Source organism: Momordica charantia, assembly GCF_013281855.1.
Source record: "Momordica charantia cultivar OHB3-1 chromosome 7 unlocalized genomic scaffold, Mcharantia_2.0 BLBB01000007.1, whole genome shotgun sequence".
Lineage (NCBI taxonomy): Eukaryota > Viridiplantae > Streptophyta > Magnoliopsida > Cucurbitales > Cucurbitaceae > Momordica > Momordica charantia.
In genome coordinates this window covers 20671802-20699322 of record NW_028275165.1, presented here as the reverse complement: position 1 = coordinate 20699322, position 27521 = coordinate 20671802, and the positions used below count along the sequence as shown (strand labels likewise).

General features: G+C 33.0%; 3 protein-coding genes and 1 long non-coding RNA gene across 5 annotated transcripts; 2 read left to right on the top strand and 2 right to left on the bottom strand.

Moving 5' to 3' along the window:
• Window positions 1-908: 908 nt before the first annotated feature.
• LOC148210521 (uncharacterized) lies at window positions 909-12046 on the top strand. The gene is made up of 6 exons (XM_088126754.1): window positions 909-1090; window positions 1523-1657; window positions 4432-4562; window positions 11485-11547; window positions 11667-11745; window positions 11840-12046. Exons 1-6 carry the CDS (start codon window positions 956-958, stop codon window positions 11900-11902), a joined length of 606 nt encoding a protein of 201 aa, XP_087982880.1. The 5' UTR covers window positions 909-955; the 3' UTR covers window positions 11903-12046.
• Window positions 10510-11920, bottom strand: LOC148210522 (uncharacterized). Its single transcript, XR_015792360.1, has 3 exons — window positions 11825-11920; window positions 11081-11567; window positions 10510-10752 (listed from the first exon to the last, which is right to left on the bottom strand). It is a non-coding gene; the product is annotated as an uncharacterized LOC148210522 (long non-coding RNA).
• A 2446-nt stretch (window positions 12047-14492) lies between the features above and the next one.
• PDE320 (pigment defective 320) lies at window positions 14493-17221 on the top strand. The gene is made up of 5 exons (XM_088126361.1): window positions 14493-14885; window positions 14976-15228; window positions 15328-15682; window positions 16335-16672; window positions 16981-17221. Exons 1-5 carry the CDS (start codon window positions 14626-14628, stop codon window positions 17176-17178), a joined length of 1404 nt encoding a protein of 467 aa, XP_087982487.1. The 5' UTR covers window positions 14493-14625; the 3' UTR covers window positions 17179-17221.
• A 2114-nt stretch (window positions 17222-19335) lies between these two features.
• LOC111009557 (Pseudouridine synthase family protein) lies at window positions 19336-23213 on the bottom strand. Of its 2 annotated transcripts, XM_088126221.1 has the most exons (6): window positions 22922-23213; window positions 22562-22701; window positions 22116-22478; window positions 21907-21969; window positions 21531-21737; window positions 19336-19971 (listed from the first exon to the last, which is right to left on the bottom strand). In XM_088126221.1, exons 1-6 carry the CDS (start codon window positions 23142-23144, stop codon window positions 19966-19968), a joined length of 1002 nt encoding a protein of 333 aa, XP_087982347.1. In that variant the 5' UTR covers window positions 23145-23213; the 3' UTR covers window positions 19336-19965. The 2 variants fall into 2 exon arrangements, with proteins under 2 accessions (XP_087982347.1, XP_022138364.1); XM_022282672.2 differs by lacking the exon at window positions 19336-19971 and having other exon boundaries at window positions 21222-21737; window positions 22922-23212.
• Between the last annotated feature and the right edge of the window lie 4308 nt (window positions 23214-27521).

Sequence of the window (27521 nt, the reverse complement as noted above, 5' to 3'; positions counted from 1 at the left end):
AAAACTTTCTCATATAGCTTCATTGAATTATCTCTTGATTTCCTATTATGTTTAGGTTTTAATAGGTTAGTGTTTCCCTTGTTCTAATAGGTATGTGTTTCCTTATCCTAATACAAAATGGTTTCTTTTCATTTTTCTTATCAATTAACATATAAAGGCATGTGGCTTTCTCTCTTGTACACTTTTGATTTGAGAACTAATAAGATAAAACCACGAGGCTTTTCCTCCACCAAGATTTGGTATAATAGCAAGAATTGGATCTCTACCCCTTAGAGAATTGCAACATCCAAGAACTTGGGTGTGGGCAAGGAAGGAACCTACCGCAGCGAGCTTCACGTGGTTGCATTCAACACTGCATTATTTCTATGGAAGAGTTACCCAACCGTATAGAAAAATTGGAAGTTGTAGAAGAATTATAAGAAAAACCTACAAGTACTGACCCTGGAAAATTCTAAGCTAATTGCCAAGACAAGCAAAGCAAAGGAAAAATTAAAGGAAGAGACCAGCGGGCAAGGCAAGGAAGAAAGGGAAGATAGACTCCCACTCTGTTTGGAGGGGGAAAAAAGAACCAACGGCAAGGAAAAGGGGAAGAGAAAAAAAAGAAACATCAACAACTCATCAATAAGGAGAACCCTATAATTCTCTATGCTGTTCATTTTTGCTTCATCAAAACTTTAAAGGGATACCTTGCTATGCTGTTCATTTTTGTAACCTTCCAAGGATGTAGGGCCTGTTTCATGTTTTACCGATTTTATCAAACTCCTAAGAAATGAGTGTTGTACTTCGTAACTTTTCACTACTTTAAAATTATGTTTATTTCAAAAAAAAGAATAGTAATTTTAACTGCTAAGTTACATACATGTCTTTGTAATGTGTTCTTGCTTTTGCTAATGTACCAGTGTTTATTTAATCGTCTCTACCTGCAGGGGGCTTGTACTCTGGGGGAAGCGCACAAATGGTTGAGAAGTCATTAAACATTCATGGTGATGAGATATTGTATGTAGGTGATCATATTTATACTGATGTAAGCCAATCTAAAGTACATCTGCGCTGGAGAACAGCATTAATCCTTCGAGAATTGGAAGAAGAGGTATGTGTGGGAAACTATTAAAAAAGAAAATAGAGAAGTTACTTTTCCTTAATGTTTATATCATTTTTGTCTATGGAATTTCTTGCAGATTTGGTAGCTTGTATGGTTTTTTATAGAGAAAGAGGCTATAGTTTTTTTTTTTTTTTTTATAAAGAGAGGCTATAGTTTCTTATAGAGAGGGTGGAAGGGATGGAGGGAGGGAGCTTTTTTCTACTTGTCACACACGTGTCATTTACAACTCATAACAAATAAGTAGAATTCTAATTGGAACGGTAGGTTTTATGGTTGTTTAAGGTAGTGATTTATATTGGAAGTTCAAAGTTCTTGGTCCAAATTCACTATTGGATCTTAAAGTGATATCTTTGTCCATGATTTTCTAGCACAAATTCTTGTTGAATACTTATGTTACTGTTAAAATATTTGATTGTGCAGTATATTGCTTTGATTAGTAGCCGTGGTCATCGAGCATCACTCATTGAGCTCATTAATCAAAAGGAAGTTGTGGGAGATCTATTCAACCAACTTCGGCTTGCTTTGCAAAGGCGTAGTCAAGGTCGTCCTGCTCAAGTAAGCTCTCGTTCTTTTATGCTTCCTTATGTAAGTTTCTACAAAGAATGAGAATCCATATAGATCGTGTTTCTATTGTTAATAAAGAAATGTTAGGATAATTTTAGGGATTATTGAATTGTATTTTTAATTTAAAACCAAAAGAATTATTTATTTATTAGTTTTAGGACTTCTTGTCTTATCCTTAAAGGAATCTATTGGATCGGATGACTTGGCTGGAAAATCTATTTTATATTGGACGGTGATAGCTTTTTGCTATTGATCTTTTTCTAGCTTTTCAATCTTTAGATCATTATTTAGCTATTTCCTTTCATCCTAGCAATATAAAGAATATCTGATCCGGAAGTTAAGTTTGTGGATGTCATTCTCATGCAATTAAAATGAGTGAAAAGGCATAGTGTCTGTGACAATTTTTTTTTTTTTTTTTAAATAAGAAACGAACTTTTCATTGATAATATGAAAAGACTGTGACATGTTTCTATGGAAACCTTTTTTTTATTTTATTTCATAGGATTACTTTTTAAAAAGAAAAAAATAGTTTTGGGGTATTCTTCTTATACTTTTTAAATAGATTTGTTTGAATTGAACTAACACATTTTCGGTTTCTTATTAAAAAAGCTGAGTGAAAAGATGATAAAAGTTGTATTTTTGGTAAAGGGTTTGGAAGAGTGGGGATGTACATTATTTGGTTAGATTGAACAGAATAAATTTTGAAAGAGTTGGAGCTCATTTGTAAGCTCCTAGAGGGTTTTCTTTCCCTTGTTTTGTGTGTTGGGTGAGTGAGTTCTTGCGTTTCCTATGAATACATCTTTTTCTTTGAATATTTCTGATCTAAAAATAAATAAAACCAAATCTGATTGATTTATTTTGTTAATCCGATCCCACTCGGGACAAACTTTCGCCTTCCAACCAAAAACAACCAACTTCTTTTGGAAGATCTCTATGATGTTTTCTGGAAAGAGGAATATCCTAAGAAGCACGGACACGGACACGGACACGGGACACGGACACGGACACGGGACACGGACACGGACACGGGACACGGACACGGGACACGGACACGGGACACGGACACGGACACAACAGGACACGGCGATACGTCAATTTCTAAAAAACTAGGACACGGACACGCTGGGGATACGTTATTTATTTATTATTTTTTTTTAGGATATAGGTAAATTTAACATAAAAATGCTAAAAATACTTCGCTAAAAAACATAAATGTCAAGTAAATTTATTGGGTTGAAGATGTACCCCACTAAAAAGCATAAAAATAGTAAATGTAATCCACTAAAAAATCCTAGAGAAGGATTTGAATTTGATTATTGGGTCGAAGTTGTCATCCTAATTTAGTAAATCATATTCTACTCCAGTTTAATTCATATGAAATTAGGGAAAAAAGGAAGTAAGAATAGAGCTTATTTAATTTAACTCACACAAACAGAAGGGTGGGTCACTAGGTAGCGTTTTAGGGTTTTTTTTTTTGTAGTTTAAGTTGTTGAGATTTCAGCCAAACTTCTTGGACTTCCAAAATTGGGCTAAGGAAACAATATTTTTTTATCTGGCGTGTCCCTCCCGTGTCCAAAACGTGTCCCCACGTGTCTGAAATTAAAATAAAAAATTTAATATTCGGACACTTTAAATTGCGTGTCGGACACGTGTCCGGAGCGTGTCCGGACGTATCCGTGTCCGACACAGACACTCCTCCTTTTTTGCCGTGTCCGTGTTTTATAGGGAATATCCTAAACAGGTTCAATCTTTTCTTTGGTATCTTCCCTAAGTAGCAATGCTTGCCTTCAAGTTCAAAAGGGAGCTCTCCAATGTCTCCCTTTTTGTTGGTGTTGTTTATGCAAACAAATTAAAGAAGACAAAAACTCAGCTTTTCTTGTTTAACTCAGCAGTGTCTATGGTCTCGTCTGTTTTTAACAGTTTTTGTGCCCTTGGTTTTCCCTCCAAAAATCTTGAAGAATTCTTGTGGTCATAATTTTAGAAAGATGTTCCGAGTTTTGTGTATAATGCCTGGCCTACTAGGCACTTCTCTGGAAATAGAGATTAGAAGAAATTTAGAACCTTTTAGGGATTTGGAGAATTTGTATGATTTTTGGGATTCTGTGAGCTTCCTAACTTATACCTGGAGTTCCATATCCATGCACTTGTATCACTACATGCTCTGTTTCCTTTTCGTTTTTTCTTCTTCTTCTTCTTTTTTTTTTTTTTTTGGAAAAATTCTCTCACGCACTAAGAAACAACGTCCATTGAAAAAAATATTTTTATAAGAAAATTAATTAAGTTCTTGTTTCAATTTATTCCAATTGAAGGGTTTTTTTTTTTCTGTTAACTTCTTGGCTTTCGGTTTGGGAGTATGTTTTTTGCTTTATTATATTTCTCTCTTTCTCCCTCTCTATGTATAAGACTGGTTTCTTAAAGAAAAACCTAGCTTTTAGAATTTATGTGCTCACTTCTTCATGATCCATCCACTGTTTTTTCTACTTGATTTCATCGCACACAGAGAAGCCAAACTAAAGATGTGAGATCAATCTTGGATCCTTTACTTCAACATTATCGGCTCATGTGTGAATCGTCTCTCAATAGTTACGATCATTACTATACAACATGAATCACTTTACTTTTCAGCATAAGCGGGAAAATGAGACTGATATAATTCACAGGCGTTTAACTTTTTTTGTAACTACGAGGAATTCTAAGCACGGTCTTAGTATCAAATTTCTTCAAGCTATGTTTCATTAGCATTCCATTTATTTTGCGTACTTCAGACCATTGCAGCGACTAACATGGATGATGAGGAACTCACTGAAAGCATGCAAAAGCTGCTCATAGTCATGCAAAGATTAGACCAGAAAATTGCTCCAATGCTAGAAGCAGACGGAGAGCTATTCAGTAAAAGGTAAGATTCCATTATAAAGTACAGTGAAGGATATATTATCTTTTTGAAACGAATCTCCATGTTCATTTGTTTTCCCAATATAGTGCTGAACATTTGTTTTCATCTCTGTCAAAGGGGAAAGGGGTAGTTGTTTTTTTCTAACAAGAAATAAATTTTTCGTTCATATATGAAAGAGAAAAAATGTTCAAGGATACAAACTCTTGAAGGAATGAAAAAGAAAGGAAAAAACAGTCAAATGAAGAAGAAAAGTCCAAATGATATAAGAGAGATACGACATTGATGAACAAAACACTAAAACGGAACATAGGACTACTTAGTTTAAAGTAAGAAATACATAGCCTTCTTATATAGGAGAAAGGCTCAATAGATAAAAGGAATGGAAATAAGGATAGAATAATAATTAATATTTACACCTAATTACAATTAATATTCACAAATAAACCAACAGGACTTTATCAAGAGAGACTTCAATCAATGGAGATAGATTCTGAGTTGCTCTGACTAAACTTTTGATACCAAAAAATCTATCAAACAACTAGAGAGTCAGCTTCCCCCCTAAAAGGAGATTTCTTCAAGTTTCATTGAATCGAATAGCCCATTATATTTGATGGAATAGCTCATTATTTTTGTAAAGAGAAGAGAAGAATCCCACAATCTCCGATTCAATGTCTTCTAAATTGACAATAGTGGCCCCACTTGCTGATTTAAGCTTTGATATAAGTAACTTCCTTTTCTTTGCTGCTAGAAATCGATGAAAGAAACCAGAGTTATCGTCTCCTTTCAGCCACTGCAGTTTGCATTTTTGGATCAAATTTCTTTCTAAACTGACATATAAACTCATAGACTCTCCTCAGTAAGAAGCCCGTGAAACTATTTCTTCTTCGGTAAGAGAACCATCATCTTCTTTGGCGTTCAGCAAGTTAATCATCTTCAACAAGTGGGCTTCTTTTTCTTTTCTGAATTTTTTCTGAGGAGGAATACCGTGCTTCGATGGGGGCTTTCAAATTCCGCAGCTTTGGATTTAGTACATAACTACCCCAACTACAGCTGTCCTTCTTGAGAGAATTTGATAAAATCTCAACACAATCTCTCTTCAAGCCGAGAATTGAAGAAACGAAAAGGAGGACTGCATAAAAATCAGGGATTTGTGTTATATCAGAGCAGTCTTTCCGTTAAATATACAAGTCTCTTTCAAGTTTTTCCAGCGATCGTACTTGAGAAGAATCCTTCACTGCCACAAGGTAATCCAGCAGCAGTACGATCAACATCAATATTGGTTTTACCAGGGCCTTTGCTTGATCATAAGGTGGAATTATGCCATACAAACTTGTCTCTGTATTCTCTTTATCTTCGTCCTTAGCAAGCCATCTCACTTGTTCAGTGACCTTCTTTGTCAGTTTTACCTAGGCCCCAAACAAACATTCCTTACCCAAGGCACCTCAGACCATCGTGTTTATGGTTAAATATGAAGTTATCTATATTCGTGCCTAATATTTAAATATTAAAAAGAATCCTTCAAGATTGTCTATTTCATAGTTATATATGTAATCTTTGTTGTAACAGTATGCAGTATTATAACATATAACCAAAACATAATATTATACATAATACATGTCAAAGCGAGCATAGTTCAGCGGTAATTGGCATATATCTCTAACCAAGAGGTTGTGAGTTTGATCCCCCACCTTTTCATGTTGTACTCACAAAAAAAAAAAAAAAAATACTATACATAATACATAAAAGGAGAGAAGATTCCAAATAACGTAAGTGGCGAGGGGTCACTCGATCAAAAATCTCCAGTTCTAGGATATTTGAATCCATGAACTTGGTTGATCTATCATTGGAACATTTAAATTAGTCTACAAAACAAGTTTCATAATTTTTCAACCATTATTTTTTATGAATTTATGAATTTTTAAAATTAAAAAATAACTAGAGGTTGAGAAAAATTCTAATTTTTTATGGGCAGCGTTCTTTGAACAAAAATTGTTCAAGGATACAAACTCACGAATGAGTGAAAGGAAAACATAAAAATTTAAAAGATATACATAAACCGAAAGCATAAAACAGAGACGAAATAAGCCAGCTAAACAGAATAGATAAAAGCATCCCAATTACTAAATATAAGAGAAGGGGAATAGTGTGAGAATGGCTTGGAAAGAGAACACCAGTGAGATGTTTTGAGCTTGGCAGGTGAAAGACAATCAAATAAAAATCTACGGTTACTCTTGAAAATCCGCATATTCCTCTCAAACCATATTTTCGAAAGAAAACGTAATGACCCCAATTTTTATACGTAATTAATAATATAATATTGAGATAATTACTCATAAAACATAAGTAAAATAAAATAAGATAAAAACTTGTTCTTTCATCTAAAAATGAAAACGATAACTTAATAAGACTTAACTTATAAATCTTTAGCTGCGGAAATCACAAAGTTATTATCCTTAAATAAAACAAGTAAAAATGTGGTACAGTCATAATTGAAAGTATAGATTATAAATAAAATTCTACTGTATCTCATGTCTCCTCCTCGTCAATGTCAAGGTCATCCTCGACGTTGTTCTCGTCAACTATATAATTATCTGTAAAAAAAATTGAAACAACATGGAATGAGTATAAAAAATACCCAGTAAGTAGTTCCCATCATAAGTAACCTTTCATGCTCAAATAGACACATCATGCTTATATGCATGCATACCACAACCTAACATATAAATCAACATGCAAGCATGAACTTACATATCCAAATTCTTAATTTGGCGTCATGCTATGCAGAATGTAATATTTATAGGGTAATTACCCCCCATAAATACCATTAACATAAACTAATTTGTTTCCTAGGGCCCAACCCTTAGCAGAAACCATATATGTCATATCATACATCTAGCTGCATAACATAACTACTTAATTTGGGTAATACCTAAATCCATCACACATAAGACTATTGACTTAACTACGAATGCAATGAATCACACATTATGTCATGCTTTACCTAAACATGCTTAATAACATGATAATGCCACATAATCATAACATGCTTTACAATGCTTCAAATTTAACCATAATCACCATTCAATAACAAAATATATTTAAGCAACACGAATAACATAATTCAATAACAAACAAGGTAACACATAACATAATTCACTTACAATCAAACAATAATACAACAAAACATACAAGACGGTAACTTATGATAGAATCCACTTACCTGAACTTCGTAAACTAAAGGAAATTCCTTAAAGCTTCCTAATAACAATTAACACAACTAAAATTAGGACTCAATTACCTAAACTAAGTTTTCTCCAATAAGTTATCATAACTAAATAGGTTCATTATTCTACTAGTATAAATCCCATAACAATTAACCTTGTCCATAATAATCATAAAATTAATATTTAAATTTGTGAAAAGTAATTTTAAATCTTCATATTAACCTCTGATTTATATACTTTAATATCCATAAAATTAATTTACTGATTTTGCAAATTTATAAAAAAAACTAGAGAAAACACATAGCACTAATTTTCACAATTTTAAGCCCTAAGTAAAACTAATCATAAAAATCAATTTTAATACATTAAAATAAATTTTAGGCTAGTTTAAAGGTGCTGGTCATGGTCTCAAAAATTCAGAATTTACAATCCAATTTTTCATACTAAACAAGCTAAAACTATGAAAATAACATAAACCGTTAAAAACCATTATGAAGCAATTTTATGAACATTTTTAGGATCTTAATTCTGATTTTCAGACCCCAAATTAACAAAAATAAGGCCTAAACAATATCTATTTTATCCTAATAATGAACCTTAAAAATAGTTTGCACAAGGAAGAATGATGCTTACCGTTGGTGCGTTTTCCTCTCTACCGTAAAGAATAGAATAAGAAAATTTTCCAGCAACTAAGAGAGCTTGAAATGATGATGGAAATCTTGGAAAAATGGATATGAACATGCTTAGATTCTATAAGAAAATATTAGGAAAAATTCTACTTATAAAACTAGACTAAAAGAAACCGTTCTTACCAAAAAGACAAAACCGCAATGAACGATCCTTGAAGGGACTTGGAAAAGCAATCACAACTCCTCTAAGGTGTGATTTAAAACATAGGATAGATGATTGAGAGGAAATTTTCAGATTTGTTTACAAATATTCTTGGAGGAAGATGGAAGAAATATACATATGAAACTTAAAAGAGGAAAATTTAGGAAGATGAACAAACTCTCCTTTCTCTCGTCCTTGCATGGCCGAATACTTAATGGGGAAGAGGAGAAATTTTAGAAAAATAAAGAGTAAAATAAAGGTAATGTGGGGCTTTAATTGGTTAATTACCTTATAATAAAACTTTGGGTAAAATATATGAAACTTTATAAATACTCAAATAATGCTACCATTACAATTACTATAATTCACAATATTTATCTAATTACTAAAGTAGTATTGTTAATTTTGTTACTTAAATACAATTATAATCTTGCTAATCTTATTAGATTTGACTAGCTTAGGTGAAATACAATAATAATATAAAGTCACGAAAATACTGTTAAAGGTAATGCAGGGCATTACAGAAAACTGCATTAATCCATAGAATTCGCGCTGCAAGTGACAAACTGTGGAAATCCGCTTAGTAGTTGAGTCAAGTTGGCTTCAGCCCTCAAATCAAAAACCCAATCAAATTTGAACTGACCAGAGAGAGATCCATCCTCGACTTCCAAAAGAACAGTGGAATAATAAATGATCAATATCCTCTCCATCCAATTCACAAAGGACACGTAAAGTTAAAGCATTCCTAATTTAACTCGAATCTCAATAATAACAAGCGGCAGTTGCACAAATAGAAATTTGGCCAAAAAATAATAACAAATCTGGCACAAGCTTAAATGATTTACACATATGGCACAATTTTAAGCCCAGCCCAGAAAACATGTGAAAAGTCGAAAAGACCCATCAACATATCTCAATGTTGCATGGCTGAGATAAATCACTAATTGGTCAATTTTACAAGGTTCTAGTGAATCAGTGATTTATGTCTATTAGTGATCAATGTAAATCACCGATAACGTAAATCAAGTGACTTAGGTAAAGAAAAAAAGCTACTCAATGATTGTGTGCATGCTCATTTGCTATTAGGTTTATTACTTATATGCTTTATCAATATAATAAAAATAGTATTTTGGTGCTATTTAACTTTCGTTTTCTATTAGAGATTGTTTGCATGCTCAATTGCCATTAGGTCTACCATTAATATATCATATCAATAAAATAAAAAAAATAGTATATTAGTAATGTTTGACTTCGTTATCTATCAATGATGGTTTGTTTGCTCATTTGCAACTAGGTCTTTCACTAATATACCTTATTAATATTTTTTAAAAAAACTGATATATTTGTGGTATTTAACTTTCATTTTCTATCAATAATTGTTTCCATGCTCATTTGCTATTAGGTCTGTTGTTGATATACTATATCAATGAATAAGAAATGGTATATCGATGGTATATCAGTAATATTTGACTTTATTTATATCAATGATTGTTTGCATGTTCATTTGCTATTAAATCTATTATTGATATACTTTGTCTGTAGAATAAAATTGGTATATCAGTGGTATTTAACTTTCGTTTTCTGTCTATGATCGTTTGCATGCTCAACTAGCTGTTAAGTTATATTTGAATTCATTTTCTATCAGTGCTTGTTTGCATGCTCATTTGTAATTAGGGTTATCGCTAATATACCAAACTTTTGTTAAATAGGAAAAAAATGTAAAAATATCTTTGTTTTTCATGGATGATTTACCCTTCCCCTCTAAGCCAAACAACAATTATTTTTTAATCTGTTTAATAACTTTTTCTTTATTCCTATTATAAAATCTTGTAACGGCAGATAAATTGGTGAGATTTAATCAAATTAGGACCAAATTGAAATTTTCAAAAATATAATGACAAAATTGAAACTAAACCAAAACCATAGGAACTGAACCGAAACAACATCTAAATTATAGGGACTAAATTTATAATCTAAACAAAAAAAAAAATTCGTTTGCTAAGAGTACAGCAAGGAGTCTAATGTTTCAGCCCAATTTCCATTGGGAAGAATCTCTTTCCATTACAATGGCCACAACAAACGACTGAACCATGCGCATCACTGTTTGCACGCTCATGAACTCTAACGGGTAAGGGAACCTGAATATATTAAAATTGGAGGTTAAAATAGGAATAAAAAAAGATACTGAATAGATTTTAATAAAATTGTCATATTTGCAAAATTTGCAAAGTTATAAAGCATATCACAAAATTGGAAGTTTATGGACCTGTTAGATACCATCTAAGTTCAGATACCTATTAGAAAAAGGGAAAAGAATTAATAATAAAAAGTTTGGGACCTATTGGACACTTTTTAAAGTGTAAGAATTTATTAGAGTTTAGAAACTCGTATGACTCGGCTAGGTCATAGCAACCAATACTTTCCACCGGCGAAAACTAGTATAACAAGGGAATATGGACTCCTAACCTTGACTCATGTTGGCCAAAGAAATGTCTCCACCAGCTGCCACCACATCTCTGCATGGGTAGCGTGTGGAATGATCGAGAGCGGACCTTTTTAGATTTACACATGAATACAGATTTTATGGAGAATATGGAGGAGGAAAATGGTCAGCGTCATGTGTGAACTGATATTTGAAATACAAAACGTCAAGTTGAGTAGAAGGAAGTGTTTCAATATGGCATGTATTCAAATTTTCAATTAAATATAATGTAGGATTGGCACTGATCTTATGACTGCTGCATTCTTTGTTCTCATCTCAAGTCTGTCGTCGGTATAATCAGCAGTGCCCTGGGTAGCAGGACAAAACATTACTGAATGATATTTTTTGGAACTTAGATATATAACCTACTCTTACTGTTCTGCACCAGGTGGGGATTTCTTTCCCGTGCAGGTCTATGGGATAAAAGCCATTTGATGAGACAGATTGAGAAGTATGCAACTTTTCTTTCACCTGCATAATATTCCACTTTAAATAAAAAGCTTTGTCCCATCAAATAAAAATGTAGGTTTCGATGATATTGACTACAGAGTTCTTCCCAAATAATTGCAGGTATGCTGATATATACACTTCAAGGGTTTCGAACTTCTTAGACTACACACCATTCATGTATTTTCGCGCGCAAGAACAGGTTCATATTTTATCTTGGAGTGGTCTAAATAGTGTGGTGTTTCTTGATATTTGAGAATTGCTTCGACATATTGATATACCTTCCTTTTCTGCAGACACTGGCTCATGATTCAAATTCGTACTACTGTTCGCGGGATGGAACTCCTGTTGATAGTTAAGACGACCTACTAATAAAAGAAAGGAAGATATTGTATTGATTAGTTTTCATATATGTTAATCGTGCGTTAAATTTGGGTTGGAATTCGCTTGTAATTGCATATGACATCATTTTGCATGGTATAAATTTGAATCATTTAGACTAATTTCAATTATCTAAACTAATTTCAAAATGTTAAATAAATGATCATGATAATTTTTTAAAAGAAATACAAATTTTATCTCAAACTTAGACCAAGTATATCCATTTTTTTATTTCCTTACCTCTCCTTATCTCCCTCTGCTGAACCTCATCGCCACTTGTCATCTCTCTCCTCTGGTGACGGTGGCTTGCGAGGCAGTTGCAAGGTACGTTGGAGGAGAATGGGAAATGAATGAGAAGGGATAGAGGTGACATTAAATAGAAGTTTCTTTTCAAAATTTGTGGACTAAATATATATCAACCGCAAATTTCAATGACCACAAATGTATTTGTCAAGAAAAAAAAAGGAACTATTTTTCTTATGTTACTCAATTTTCAATTATTTAACAAATACAGTTCATCATAGACTTGTCCTTGGTCACGGAAATTTCCGGACCTCCCGAACAATCCATGCTTCCCAGTCTACAAAAGGTAGCAAAATCCTTCTTTATTTATTTGATTTGCTTTGAGAATTTGATGGATTTTTATCAGCTTCGGTTACATGGTCATGGGAAAAAATACTTAGGCTCCTAATAATGAGGATCAACCTTGTTTTCGAGATAATTACAAAATTAGACTTTTTCTTTTAAAGAAAACAATGAGTTGTCAAACAAAGTGAAGACAAGGTTGGTTCTATTTTCTAGTAAAATAAATACAAATCCAACCGATACTGATTTTTTGGTCCAAATCCTTCAAATTTTGAGAGTTCAGTGCGATGAAAGGTATCTAGACCTCCCTGCCTTGTTTTCGAGGAAGAAAATTCAACCGTTCTCTTTCTTAAATGATAGAATTTGGAAATTCCTCCAAAGTTGAAAAGGTGACTTCTTCTCAGCTAGAGGAAAGGAAGTTATCATTAAAGCAGTGGTGCAAGGTAAAGGGATTCGATAGAGAGTTGGCAATGGGGAACAAATTCGTATCCAAAAGTATAAGTAGATCCCTACATCATCTTCCTTCACGACCACATTCCCCATTAGGGGTAGCTAATTGAAATGTTGTCTCCCTAATTATTCTGGAGGGTGAGTGGAATAGGAATGAACTGTTTGCTTGCTTCCACGAGGATGATGTGCATCATCCTCAATATACTGTCGTCCAAAAGAAAGACCGAAGATACGCTAGTATGGCACTATTGTATGGATGGTAAGTATTCGGTGAAAGTGAGTACCGCTTGGCTAGTGAAGAGCTCTTCAATGGAAACCAGTTGAACAACGTGATGAAAAAATGGTGGAATGATGTGTGGTCACCTAGTATTCCTAGTAAAATGAAATTCTTTGGTTGGAAAGTCTTTAAATATTTCCTCCCTTTGGTAACAGCCCCTGCAAAGAGAGGCATGGAAGCGGACCCGAGATGTTTTAGGTGTGGTACGACTGCTGAAAGCCCCCTCCACGCACCCTGGTTTTGTAAGAAAATAAAAAGATGTGGGCGGCTACGCCCTTCCTATCGATGAATCACCTTACATCTCTACATTAAGTGGCTGACCTGTTTTGGTGGTTTTGGGAAGCTATTCCTAAAGTAGAGTTTGACCTTTTTTTTAGCCATGTGCTGGGCCATATGGGGAGTCTCAAGAAATTTTGAGAGAGTTGGTGTTCACAGCCCAGTTGGTTAAAAATTTGCAATTATGTCATTTTTCAAAATTACCAAAATAATCTTTTGAAAATTTTGAGTTTTTTGCGCTACTATTTACCTTCTTCTATTGCCAACATGCATAATAAAGACAAATAAATGATTTTGTAACAAAAAAAAAATCTTAAAAAATTGCAATTATATCCTTTTTCAAAATTACTAAGATACCTTTTTGAAAATTTTGAGTTTTTTTGCTAGTTTTTTTTTTTTAGGCAAAGTTTTTTTTGCTAGGCAAATTTTTTTTTTTTGCTAGTTACACGTACAATTACCTTCTCATTTTGCTAGCATCCCTAAAAAAAGACAAATAAATGGTTTTGTAATAGAGAACAAATTTTACAATTATGCCCTTTTTGATAATTACCAAAATGCCATTTTGAAAATTTCGAGTTCATTTTGAAAATTTCGAGTTTTTGTGTTACTTTACACGTCAGTTTTATCTTTTCCTTTTGTTAGCAATCATCAAAAGGCAAATAAATTATTTTGAAGCAAAAATAAATCTTAAAAATTACAATTATGCTATTTTTTAAAATTACTAAAATAACCCCTTTAAAATTTTGAGTTCGTTTACCTTCTGATCTTGGCAGCATCTCAAAAAAAAGGCAAATTAGGATTAAAAACCTCTATTTATTATTTTATTTTTTCTTTAAAGAAAATTAAAAAAAATCATTAGATTCATTTTAAATCAGTTTCGCATCAAGTAAAAGATTTTAAAATTAAATTTCGAATTTCAAATCACAATCATTCTGAATGTATTTTATTTTTAACTTGTTTTTAGCTCGAGGGCATTTCTACAAATTAACCATAGGAAAAGCGCCCTCGCCCTCGACCTGGAAACCTGATAGCAGTGGAGGGGACGGTGTGCTTTGCGAAAAGTGACAACTGCTACAAAATACAAGTAGATTTTAGGGTTGTGTTTAAGGAGAGATGAAGAAGCTAAGATGGACCATGGACGGACAAGGTTTTTGGGAGCTGGATGTTTCAACGCCTACAACACTGGACGGGGCGGCGTCCCCTGTTCCTGCCCACTTACACTTACTTCCATTGGGATTATCCAGAGGCGCCAGACTTTCGAGGGCCAAGCAGATCGATTTCATGCAGCGCTTCATGGCTGCGCCTTTTGTCCCCTCTTATGCTCCCTCCCACGGCTTCTCTCTTCAGCGCGTCTTCCCCTTCCCTTTCCCCGGGTAACTCACTCTCACTCTCACTCTCATTCTCTTTCTCTTTTTCTCCGATTCACACCCTCTGGTATTGATTTTCCATCAAATCCACTGCAGCTCTCCCACTCTTTTAGGTCAGTTCAATTTGCAGAAGTTTATCTCCTCTTTTACCAGATCTGGAGTGATGCATCACTCGCCTTCCTCCTTCCTCCAAGCCATTGGAAGGCACCTCTGCCACCCATCTTTCTACGCCCTTGGCGTCTCTTCTGATATCTCCTTAAATCCGGACGATTCGGATTCCCTGCTCATCAGCTTTGACGGATATGGCGAAAATGGAATGCTTCGAACAAAGGCACTACTCCACCACAAGGCACTACTCCACCCCTTACTAGAAAACAAATTGTTAAATCTGCTATGCTATTATTTTTTACGCCATCTCTTGATGTACAGTTTTATTTACTCGTTACAGTTTCTTCATCATGATCTAACAATGGAGGCACTTTCTCCAGGACTTTTTGTGGACGAATCGGGCAACTACTGGGATGTACCTTCTTCATTACTCATTGATCTAGGTTCTGCTGCTTTCGACTCAGGTCCAAGTTATCACTTGTCAATGCACCACAATGCCGGCTCTCCCTCACAATCTGGAACTGAAAAAACCGGTGCGGTTCCTTTCTGTCTACTTCCTGGTTTATCGCTCAAGGCTGCCTTTTCCTTTAAGCACAACTTCCAAATCTGGAGAAGCAATGCCAAGAAGTTAAAGATGGTGCAACCGTATGACATTTTCCTATCAAATCCTCATGTTTCTTTGTCAGGGATCATTGGTATGAATCCATTCCATACTGGTTTTCTGTCGTTCAGTTCATACTCCTGATTTTACTTTTAAGCTAAATATTTATTTAGCCACTAAAACTTTTACTACTTTTCCAATTCCTTCTCTAATGCTTTTAAAGTTTTAATTTTATCATCGAGATCGCTAAAATTTTCAATGAAGTCGTTGAAAATTACATAAAATTAGGTAAAGGACTATAAATGTTGGGTTTAAAATTATTGTTCTCTAACCTATCATCTCTGAATTATACGTTGAGGCTAAATTGAAACTTTAAAATATTAAAAACAAAAATGGTGGAAAGTTCAAGGACCTATTTATCTATTTAACCTTATTTTTATTTGGTGTTTTCATGCATACGGCATTTGCAAATGCAAATTGCCAACTTGGCTAACGAAATGCAAGACATACTCGAAACCGTATTAAGCCATCCTCAACTTTTTAATGTTCGAAGTTCTCTTATGCTGTAGAGTATTAAATATTCGAACTTTTGCTTTGCATCAGCAAAAAGAAGAAAATTAGCGTAAGATACCTTTGTTTATTACATAATTTTGCAGACGGTATGAAGTTGCGAGCAATACCTTTCCTGGGAAAATTAATATTTCGCTAATTTTACTAATTTTTGCTTACAATCTCTGCTGATGAAGGTGCTGTTGCTACTACCTACTTTGGAGACAATTCAGTTAGATCAGCCGCACAAGACAGTCTTCAGGAATTTAAAGGACTTAACATGCAGACTTCTAAAATAAGATCTACTGTTTTAGCGGATGTATTTGCTTCCATTTCTTTTTCAGCTCAGTATGGGATGTTTCAAAGGGGATTTTTGGATCTTACCCGGTTTTCTGCAAGTATGGATTTTCATTCTGGCTCCAAGTTCATTTCAGGAGCCAAGCTTCTGATAGAAGATCTTTCCAATTCTGGAAAGCCAAGAACTGAAACAGTGAAAGCCATTTTGCCTGATGCTAGATTTTCCCTTCAGCAGCAGGTATATTTGCCTTCCTTTCAGCTGCTGAGTGTGTCGTCGTCTCAATCGGAAATTAAATAAAATAGGAAAAATAAAGCAATTCTTGCGAAGTTCTGTTTCATATGAGGTTTGGAAATTCTGTCTTTGAGCTGAACCCATAATCAATAATTTACACCCTGAACACTTGCTAGAACATTTCTCTTGGTTGGTGAAGTTTGAAAGAAAAATGATAATATGTGTCTCAAATGAAGTCATGGAAAAACCTTCTTCGTAACTTTTTTGTATCAAGTGACTAACTGGGACTGTTTCGTGAAACGTTGGCCACGCAGATCGCTGGACCCATCAGCTTTAGAGCAGATTCAAGAGTTACAATAGATTTGAATAAAGCAGGGTGGGGTATGCAAGTCGAGGAGCCGACATTTGCCTTGGAGTATGCGTTGCAGGTCCTTGGATCAGCTAAAGCCATCGCTTGGTATTCACCCAAGCCCAGAGAATTTATGGTAGAGCTCCGTTTCTATGAGAACTGAAGCCATGGTTCGTTCATTTTTATTTCTAAGTGCTGCTGGTGACCAATGTTGGCAAAATCCTTTCTTTTTTTTTTTCTTTTTAAAAATCAAAAACAAAAAGTGTTTGGAAGCTTGAACTTTTTGTTTTGCTCAACAGTATTCTTCTTATTTGACAACCTTGATTTGGTTATTTAGCAGTCTTTTTTTTCTAATGGTTTTGGTTTTTGAAAGAGGATTTTAGGCTTTTTTAGTATCTTTTGTTTTTTGTTTTACTGATTCAATTTTTTTAGTATGGTAATTCTTTTTTGAAATTAAGTATGTACAAAATTTGAATAAATATAGAAAAATAAATTCGAACATTTTCTAAAGTTTTCAACATTAAAAACAGTTCAAAACTCATCTTTCTTTTGTTCTATTTTAGCCTTTAACTTTTAGGCGGTTTAACTACCATTTAGTCTTGAATTTTTTTTAGCATAACTAATTTTATGTTTTTGAAATCTGCAAAATTTATATTTGACTCTTTTTTTTTCATTTTTAGTACAGTATTTATATTTGAGTTTTTAAAGTTTAAAAAACTAACTATTTTACTTGTGAACTTTTAGAACTATTTTAGCTCCTAAACTTTCGTGACATATTTGGTAGCCTTTGTTATTATTTTATCACCTAGTATATACCTATTCAGTACTCACATCAACCAACCAATATGACTTTATTACATATTTGTCAAAATAATAATTATAACAAACAACTACAATACATAGTATTATAGATAACAAACAACTACAATACATAGTATTATAGATAAGTTAATGCATACCAAGTCATATTATTCACTTCTTAAATCTAAAAGTAAAATAAATATAATGATCAAAATGAATATTTTTTTTTATAAGTAGGAACTAAAAATAGATATTTAAAAAATTTGAGGGTGTTTGCGGAAGTACTGGCTCTGGCATGAGTTCTTGTTTGGGGAGGACTTATAAAACAGTAAATTTACTATTTCATTGTCTCAAAATACTATTCTAACTTCTTATTTTATTTCTCTCTATCTCCTCGTTTTCTTGGAGGGGCCTCACGCCTTTCACCTCTTTTCTCTCCTCTTTACTCGCTCATTTCTATTTCTACCTATCTATTTTTACATTACTTTTCCATCTCTTACTTTTATTATTGATTATTTCTTTTATTTAATTGTGTCAATTGAGAAATTAAATGCTTCAATTTCACATTTTCCTAGACTCCCAATTATAAATCTTGATTTTTTTTAATTATAATATGAAATTTCTTTTATAATTTATAGATATATATAATTGTTTTCAGTTATAATTATGTGTATTTATAATTCAATTTTATCTCAATATAGTTATGTCTTGATATAAAATAAGTTTTGAAAATGTTAAATTTAAATAATTAAATTCCTTTATAAAAAAATAAATTAAACGATTCAATTCAATTAATCAAATAATTAAATTTTGATCTTAATTTAGGGATGAAAAAGGTACGTGTATTGTTCTCTTTTATCCATATTTAAATAATTGGTAGTTGTAAAAATTATATAATTTTCAGAGTGTGATTTTAAAATAGAAATCGTAGTTTATTTTGGTTATATATATATATAAGTGTTGGGTTCGATCTATGTCCCCTTATGCAAGTGTACACATCGCAGAAAGTAATAAAAAGTTTGTATCCACATGGATTGATTGTTACACACTTCAATAATCACTTAAGATTGGGGGTTTTAAACAAGCAAAGTATTTATAACAAATAGGAAAACTAAAGTAAATCAACCCAAACAATACACGAATGAACTACTGTTAAAATGAATTAAAGACATATGACAGCAAAATGTCTGAGGAAAATGCGCAAATATGAACTAAAATACTGATATTAAAGTAAGTAAGAGGGAAGCAGCTAAGTGACTCTTGTGGACTTAAACAGACGATGCTACAGCATTTGCCAAACAGACATAGAATTTTTCCAGATTTTCTACTATTAACATTCATAGACAAACAATAACACCATACATATGCACAGTTTTCATGACCAAGCTAGGTGATGTTTATCCCTAAGTCACCACACGCTAAACTCAAGTAGACTCTAGTTCGAGATGAAGTATTTCGCTCCCTATTACGATTTTCCAAAAGTTAACAAGGAGGTATTCCAACATGGTGATCAAGCATATTGAAAATAAATTTATAAAACAACTTCAACTCAATGTTCTTCATCATTTAAAAACAGTAACAAAGGTTCACAACAACCTCCCTCTCACAAATTAGATTAGTTACAAAAAGTCATACAAGAAAATCAAATAAAAACTAGAATGAAAATAAAACAAAGAGATTCAAAGATGAAGAGAAGGATCCTCTTGTTCTCTGTTTCAGCAGCAGATTTCTGGGCTTCTTATTCTTCTTCCACGAGCAACTGGGATGGATGATTCCAAAATGGAGTGGGGAAGAATATCTCCTGGAGGCTGCCTTAAAAGGGGACTTTTATACCATCCTTAATAAAATGAGAAAAAGAATAGGGAAGAAGATGCAAGAATTCCGGTCTTCGAGGCCTTGCTACCTTGTCTTTGTCCTTTGGGTTCTTGGGGACTGAATCTCCTCCTTGAATCTCCTCCTTATCCATCCTACTGAGAGCTTCTCTTTCTCCTTCAAGCACTTGAGTGCTTCTTCAAAGCTCCAAGTGTGAAGTCGTTTGTAAAAAAATTAGGGCAACACAAAGGATAAAGTGGGCTCCAGCTCTAAATTCCAGATATTTCTCCGAGTTACTGTGGTAAATCCCGTTGATGGATCTGATGCTGTAGCATCGTCAAAGCTGTAGCAAAATGCAAAATTAGCTCAATTGCAATTGACAATACTACACTGTAAAAAGCTAGTATTTATGATCTTTTTAGCACGAACTTAGTGAATAAGGGTGCAAGTCATGTTCTCTTTAACTAATTTATACCAACATTATACCCAAATAACTCTCTATTTGGAGAGTTATCAATAATTTAAAAGAATATTAAAAGTAAAAGAATATACTTTATATATTTTATATATAAGGTAGAAAAATAAAGTAAAAGAATGTACTTAATTTTAAAATTAGTAATATTCAAAGTAACAAAAATATAAATGCTATTTTTTTTATAAATTACTAAAATAAAAATAAGTAAAATAAATCATATTTAATTGAAATTAACTATATTAAATAAAATGTTTAGTTTTTAAATTAGGGCAATAAAAAAATTTTGAATTATATATATATATATATATAACAAAAAAGTTAATCGTTGATTTAAATAAAAGGGTTCATTTTACCTTTGAAATATTAAAAAAAAAAATTATCATGTCAAAAAATATAGATTTTATAATTGACAGATTTGAAAAAACCATTGGAAGCTAACCATAATGGTATAATATAGTAAAATTGTAGCGAAAAAATCAGTTAAAAGAAACTCAACCCACGGTAATTGGCATAATCTCCCACCCCACCTTGTAAATAAAAAAATAAAAATAAAAAACCTCAACGCTACTTTAGAATCAAAATTGAATTTTTTTTTTAATGAAGAATCCAAATAGAATTAACCTTAAAGTTTAGAAAATAGAATAATACTTCAAGTTTATGGACCAAAATAGAACTCAAATCTTAAAAATAATATAAGAAAATTATAAATAAATTTGAAGAAGCTACTCAGTTTTCAGTGTTGTTCTTTTATTTTTTACCCTTCAATGGTTATAACCACTAAATCTATACTTGCCAATGGCATTAGTTTGATCCATTTAACATTCTTTTTTATTTACTGACCAATTAATACAAAATTAGAAGTTCAAAGAGCACAAAATTTGAAGTACAAAAATCTACTATAAAGCATAAATTTAATATGTATGTGATAAAATATCACAACTTTTCATTACTTTTAAAAGATAGCGTAAGCATGACTTTCTTTGATGTGTTTCATTTGAGTTCAAATTTGATTTGAATTATGTTTTTTGACTTTCTAATTTTATACTGTATACGAGTCCAGTGAACAGTATCCATTTCATTAGGATATCAAGCGACAGAAATGATGCTCATGGCAGAAGTGAAAAAATAGACCCACCGTTAATTCAATAGAAAGTTGACCGGTGAACAGTAACCATTTTGTTATGAAAACTATGGTCCTAGATAAAGTGAAAAACAGACCCATCGTATTTTATTTGCTCTCCTATATCCAAAGGGCACCCGTGCTTACCCAAAGGTCCAGACCCGAGAGACATTATGGTTTTTTTGTATAAAAACTCACCAGAAGGTTCAAATTTCATACCGACCAAGAAATCTTAAGACTTTGCCAACTAGCCTACCCAAAAACGTCCATCATCAATTCAATAAAAAGGAAGTTTGCATTTGCTCACATGATGACGCCTACCAAAACTAGTCTCAGGGCAATCAGATGGAAACTTTAGATGGTCCTCGTTATAATTAATAGTCATAAGACACAGCCCCTGAGGAGGAGCACCCGAAGCATACTTGGCAAGCTCCTTCCGGTCTCGAGAAGCCAAAATCTTAGGAACAACATCAGGAGGAATTGCTTCCTTTCCAATTTGCAGCAACAAGGCAACCTGCAAAATTACTGGAAAAACTTATTCCACGCTTCCAGGAAGCTTAATATCTACTATGAATCAGCATTTACTAAGTAAAAAATCAGGCAAGGGACTTAATTTAATCATTTCATACAATTGCGGAAAGTTCTTCCACTGATTAGATAGGTGCAACAAACGTAATAATTACCATATTCCGAACTTGTCTATACAAAAAACCTGAGCCCTCAACTTCTAGCTGAACAAGAGCTCCCTGTACAAAGAAACAATCGCATGCTAAGCATATAACCGCAAACTTTTTGTAAGTTGAAGATGGAATGATTCACACAAAAGAGTAGGTTATAAGGAGCAGACACATTATAAATGAAAATTACCAACCAGAGAACCTTCAAATCTCACCATTTCTATGACATCAAAACGGAAAATGATTTTCACTGGATTTCCCACTCGATCATTATGTGCTGCATTTGCAAAAGCAGAAAAATCATGCTTTCCAATGAAATAATTTGCAGCTTCTCTCATGACTGCATAATTAAGTTTATAAGCACAATGGTAAGTGTAGCAACGGTGAAACGGATCCAAGAAGGTGTCATTATATATCTTGTAGTGATAAACCTTGCTTATGGTGGAAAACCGAGCATGAAAGTGAGGCATGGCAGGACTAATCTCCCGAACTCTTATATCCGCAGGAAGAAGACCATTGAGAGCAGCATGAACGTTTTCCAAGCTATGGTAGTTAAATGGCGTAATAAAGTGTGCCACCTGAAACCTCAACTTGTTGGAACTGGAAGCAAGCAAAAGCATTGATTTCCAAATTTCCATAGAAGGCACATCAGTGATCAGACCTGACCCCAAGCATGAACTCCCCTATCTGTTCTACTTGCACCGACTAAGTGAAGATCCTTCCTTTCAAGCTTTGTTGCTCGAGTCAGGGCTTTTTCAACGAGGCACTGGATAGTAGGTGGTGATTCCTGATATTGCCACCCTAAAATTGTATTTTAAATAATTTAGACATGGTTATAAAACTATTGGACTCTAAATTGAAGTAGGGCATGAATGCAAAGTAATGAGAGCTTCTCTGAGAATCTGAGATAACTCATAATGAATTCAATGGTAACTTTGAGCTAACCAAGACAAGTAGAAGTAAACACGAGAATGATGAAATAACCTAAGAAGATAAAGGTGTGGTGCGCATGGGGAAATACCTGCATATCGGGTGCCGTCATAAGCTATGAGCAAACGCCATTTAAAGGTAGGGAAAGGGGGCTCTGAATGCTGTGCAGATTCACGACAGCATATTGGTTGGAATCTTGGAGAAGTGGAAGATGCAGAGACATTATTGGTCGGAGGGAGGTGAATGGGAACGGGAACGGGAACGGGAACGGGAGGAGGAACAGCCGCACCCACAACCCACCAGCACCACCTCATCCGTCTTGTTCCCGATCTTACCTCGGGTAAGTAGGTCAATTTTTAAAAAGTACTATTTATGAAGGGTATTGCTTTGCTGCTAATAATTTTTTTAATATATGTATCATAAAATACAACACAACCACATAATTTACATCGTCGCACCAAAGGTCAAGGGGCTCAAAACAAAACAGAGACGTTCACAGAATCAAATTTTTTCGAGATTAAACTTGTTACTTACGAGTATATAGGATCATTATCAAAAGAATTGACACTATTTATTGTACTTCCTCTCTCTCTCCCTTTACATATTCATCCCTAAGTTAAATTATTAAATTTAAGAGCTTACTGATTTATTATATTTTTTTATTTTCGATTTTTCGAAAATAAAAACGTATATGGTTTTTGTTTCTTAAAAACGTAAATTAGGAAAACCAAAAACAAAAAACCTAAGGTCCCTTTGATAATTTCGTTTTTTGTTTTTTATTTTAGTTTTTCAAAAACATGATCGTTTGATAACCAATTCAATTTTCTGTTTTTTGTTTTTCAAAAATCCTTTTGAAATTCTATGTAAATTTCAAAAAACAAAAATAGTTTTCAAAAACAGGTTCTTGTTTTTCAAAATCTCATTTCTTCTTCTAATACTCAACTTTTTCTTTCTTTCTCATATTTATCCCTCGAAAATTTATTTTTCACTCTAAATTTTTTTTTATTTCTAAATTTCTCTTTATAAACTGTATTTTTTCTCTTTACAATTTTTATATTTTGAATATTTATTGTTATTTGTCTCTCTCCAACATTTTTTATGTATTTGTTTATTTTTTAATAGATCAGTTTCATTCTCCCCTCTAAAAAATTAATATTTTTCGTAACTTTTTTGTTTCGAAAATTTCATGTTTTATAACTTTTCTGTGTCCCCGTAATCTATTTTTTCTTCTAAAAATTATATTTTATTTTCTCGTTCAATTTTCACTGTAACTTTTATTTATCTTTGTTTTTATTTATTTTAAATAAAAATTATATTTTGAATCTTATTTTTATTTCTAAATTTATTTTCACTCTCATTTTTCTCTTTCTTTATAATTTCTTTTTTTTTCTTTAATATATCTTTTCCTCTCGACTTTTTTTTCTCCAAAATTTTTCTCTTTTTGTCTTTAACTTTTCTCAACCTATTTTTTTCCTAAATATTTTTATTTATCTCTCTAAAATTTATCTCCAGAAGTTTATTTACATGTACATTTTCCTGTTTCTTGGGGAAACAAAGATTTCCACTGGGTCGCAAAAATAGAAAATGCATGTCCCGACCCCGTCCCCGTCCCCGATTCCATTTTTTAAATAATTAATATATATTTATTACACTTTTTTATATTTGAATTCTAAAAATAATTATAAACAATTATAAAACTAATAATTTTTCTCGAGACCATCTCTCGGACCCAAGAATGAGGTGGAGACGAAGACTAAAAATTTTCACGAGCCCGATAATGGGGGAGAGCATCTTCACTCGCACCCACACCATCTCTACTCTACATAAAATTCTCTCTCTAATATGTATTTTCAATTTTTTAACTTTTTAAAAACAAAAAACTAAAAAGGGTTACCAAACCTATTTTGGTTTTTTGTTTTTTAAAAACAATTAAACAAAAAATGGTTATTTTTGGTTTTTAAAAAACAGAAAACCAAAAACTAAAAACAAGGAAAACCAAAAACCAAAAACTAAAATGATTATCAAACGGGCTTAAATGGTTATCAAAAGCGTTCTTGAAATTCTAAATAAATTTTTTTTAAAAATTTAAAAACATATTTATGTTTATGTTTTCCAAAATCTCAAAATTTTCCCCACTTTTCTTTTATTTAACATACTTTTCTTTACTAAATTTCTTTTTCCCTCTAAAATTTTTTCCGGCATAAATTTATCTCTTTCTAAAAGTTTCATCTCCTTAATATTTACTATTATTTATCTTTCCAAAATTTCTATATATTTTCATTGCTTTGTCTTTTTTTTTCTAACATATCATTTGCATTTTTGAAGGAAAATTTCTAGTCCTCCCAAAAGGAGAACTTCCATACTACTCTCATGTTGTAAAAGAATTCTATCATTATCTAAATAAAAATATTTTTAATTTTTATGTAGGACCTGCATATTTAAAGGTAAAATTGATACTCTATCTCGCTTTCTCTCTCTTGAATTAATGGTGTATTCTCCCTTATTAAATATTTTTATATAAAAATTTGAAGACCAAAGTATCACTTTTTAAAAGTTAGAGATTGAATTGAAATCTATCTTGGTACTTAAAAAGACCAAAAGCATATTTTATTAAAAAAAAAACAAGAAAAAGAGAGAGAAAAACTTCAACCAAACCAGCCTTTATAAAGTTACCTCCATTCTGGTAACTCTGAATTTGATCCCCCGAACGTTCCAGCGTTTCATCGTTTTGCTCGCGAGTTATTTTTTATTTATTTATTTTTCCCTTAATTCCTTTTTGCGTCCTGGCTCGCTCTCTTGGGTCTTCAGCGTTAATTTTGTTGAAAACAGAAAAGGCAAATTAGAGGACAACAGATATCAATGCAATAAACTTCCCACGCACAGCCTCGCCTAGCTTACTGTCGTGGCACTGGCAGAATGAGCAGCAGTGTGCAGAGGAGCCCTCGATTAGATCAGATCCATGGTGAAATTCGCGACAGTTTTCACGCCATTCCGTATGTTTCTTAACCCCATGGCCCTCTCCATTTATTTTGTTGTTTTTGTTCATACTGCTTTTTCTTGTTTTTCTACCACCTTTTCCATGCCATTTCCAACGGGGCGTTTTTTGTGTATAACACGCTTCCAATCACCATGTCGTTGTCTTTCACAAAAATTCGTTATCATATAATTGCAGGTTAATGGACCTCTTTCTAAACAAATTCTAGAGGTTAAATTGTAAACGTTGTGCAATATATTAGATAATATTAGATGAAATGTGGTGATTTGACACAATTTAGTGGGTTCAAATCTGGATTATGGTATTGTTACACTTTTAGTTTTAATTGTAAGCTTGTATGACTTGACTGCCAATTTAAAATCTATTTCAATATTGATTGTATCCGAAACTTGTTGGAACATAGATGAGTTAGGAGAGAGGATGAAAGACATGGAAGAGGAATAGAAATCCCACCATTACAGGCCAACATCACTACTACGTACGAAATATAAATATATCTTCTCTTTGAATAAACTTCTATCTTGTTTGCATTCTCTAATTACAAATGCACTCCCACATAACTAACTAATCATTACTCTCGCTTGCACTCTTTGTTCTAGTATAGGTAAATTGGAATTCAAAGGGCCTCGCATCCTTTAATTTGTCAATATCCTTCACAGTCATTCCAGCCTTTCCCATTATTTTTATTTCTCATATTTGAAGCACAACAATGTAGGTGTAATTAGTCTCTCCTGTCTATTTGGGGATGCCACACTATGCTCATCTTGAGTATTGTTCCTTGCAATATGAATAGGAGAGTCTTGGGCGGACATAAATGTCTCTGTATATAGGAGAGAACTCTGACTCTTAGTTATTTATAAAGAAAAAAAAAACCTCGGGCCAAAATTAAACTCTGATAATTAAAATCTTATTCATATTTGAAACAATGGAGATGGGAATGGGATCCCATGTAATCTCACTGTCACACTCTGATCACAAACAAAAGGCTAGGCAAGCGAGTTCGATATATCCCTTTATGAACTTTTGGCAATAAACAAAAGGCTAGGCAAGCAAGTTGGATGTATTCCTTTATGAACTTTTGGCAACAATAGTATGTGAGGCCTAAAATATTTCACTGACTTGTGAATTGTATTGAGTGACAGTCAAGCAGCCATAACTTGCACCCTTGGCTTGTATCTATGTAAATTTCTCCTAAAATGATATATACCAAGTATTCATTTATCTCCATTGACTTCTGGCCAAATATACACTCCTAATTTACCATTCACATTAAACTAATTCTGTCTCAATATTGTCAATACGTATGTTAGGTGCTCCAGATGTTCAACCATGTATTCGCTGTACACTAATATCTTATTAAATTAATATTAAGATAAAAATTTAAAAGGTTAGAACGACATACTTTTTTGGGAAAGATTAGAACGACATACTTTATTGGTAGATGTAGTTGCCATGAGTCTGAAAAGCATCACTAAGAACGTGGTGTCCCACATGAATTATGAATTTTTTTTTTTTTTTTTGGAGAATTCTTGAACCTTAAGTCTATACGGAGTATCATGACTTCAGGTATAGTTTTGGGAATGCCTTAGTCCATTTAACCCATCAATGATAGGGACCAAGAGGTCCTCATCGAGTTCCATTGCGTACCACATCTCTTGATTTGGATTTTATAGCGAAAGTGATGTAGTCTAAAGCT

Bases quoted from the DNA above. Each gene is read 5' to 3' on its own strand.
- LOC148210521 (XM_088126754.1), top strand. From the start codon at position 956: ATGGTTGAGAAGTCATTAAACATTCATGGTGATGAGATATTGTATGTA. The intron at 11,548-11,666 runs GTATGCAACTTT...AAATAATTGCAG, and splicing joins TTGATGAGACAGATTGAGAA to GTATGCTGATATATACACTT. The intron at 11,746-11,839 runs GTTCATATTTTA...CCTTTTCTGCAG, and splicing joins ATTTTCGCGCGCAAGAACAG to ACACTGGCTCATGATTCAAA.
- PDE320 (XM_088126361.1), top strand. From the start codon at position 14,626: ATGAAGAAGCTAAGATGGACCATGGACGGACAAGGTTTTTGGGAGCTG. The intron at 14,886-14,975 runs GTAACTCACTCT...AATCCACTGCAG, and splicing joins TTCCCCTTCCCTTTCCCCGG to CTCTCCCACTCTTTTAGGTC. The intron at 15,229-15,327 runs GCACTACTCCAC...TACTCGTTACAG, and splicing joins AGGCACTACTCCACCACAAG to TTTCTTCATCATGATCTAAC.
- LOC111009557 (XM_022282672.2), bottom strand. From the start codon at position 23,144: ATGAGGTGGTGCTGGTGGGTTGTGGGTGCGGCTGTTCCTCCTCCCGTT. The intron at 21,970-22,115 runs GTGAGATTTGAA...TTCTTTGTACAG, and splicing joins GTTTTGATGTCATAGAAATG to GGAGCTCTTGTTCAGCTAGA. The intron at 21,738-21,906 runs GTAATTATTACG...GTAATTTTGCAG, and splicing joins ATAGACAAGTTCGGAATATG to GTTGCCTTGTTGCTGCAAAT.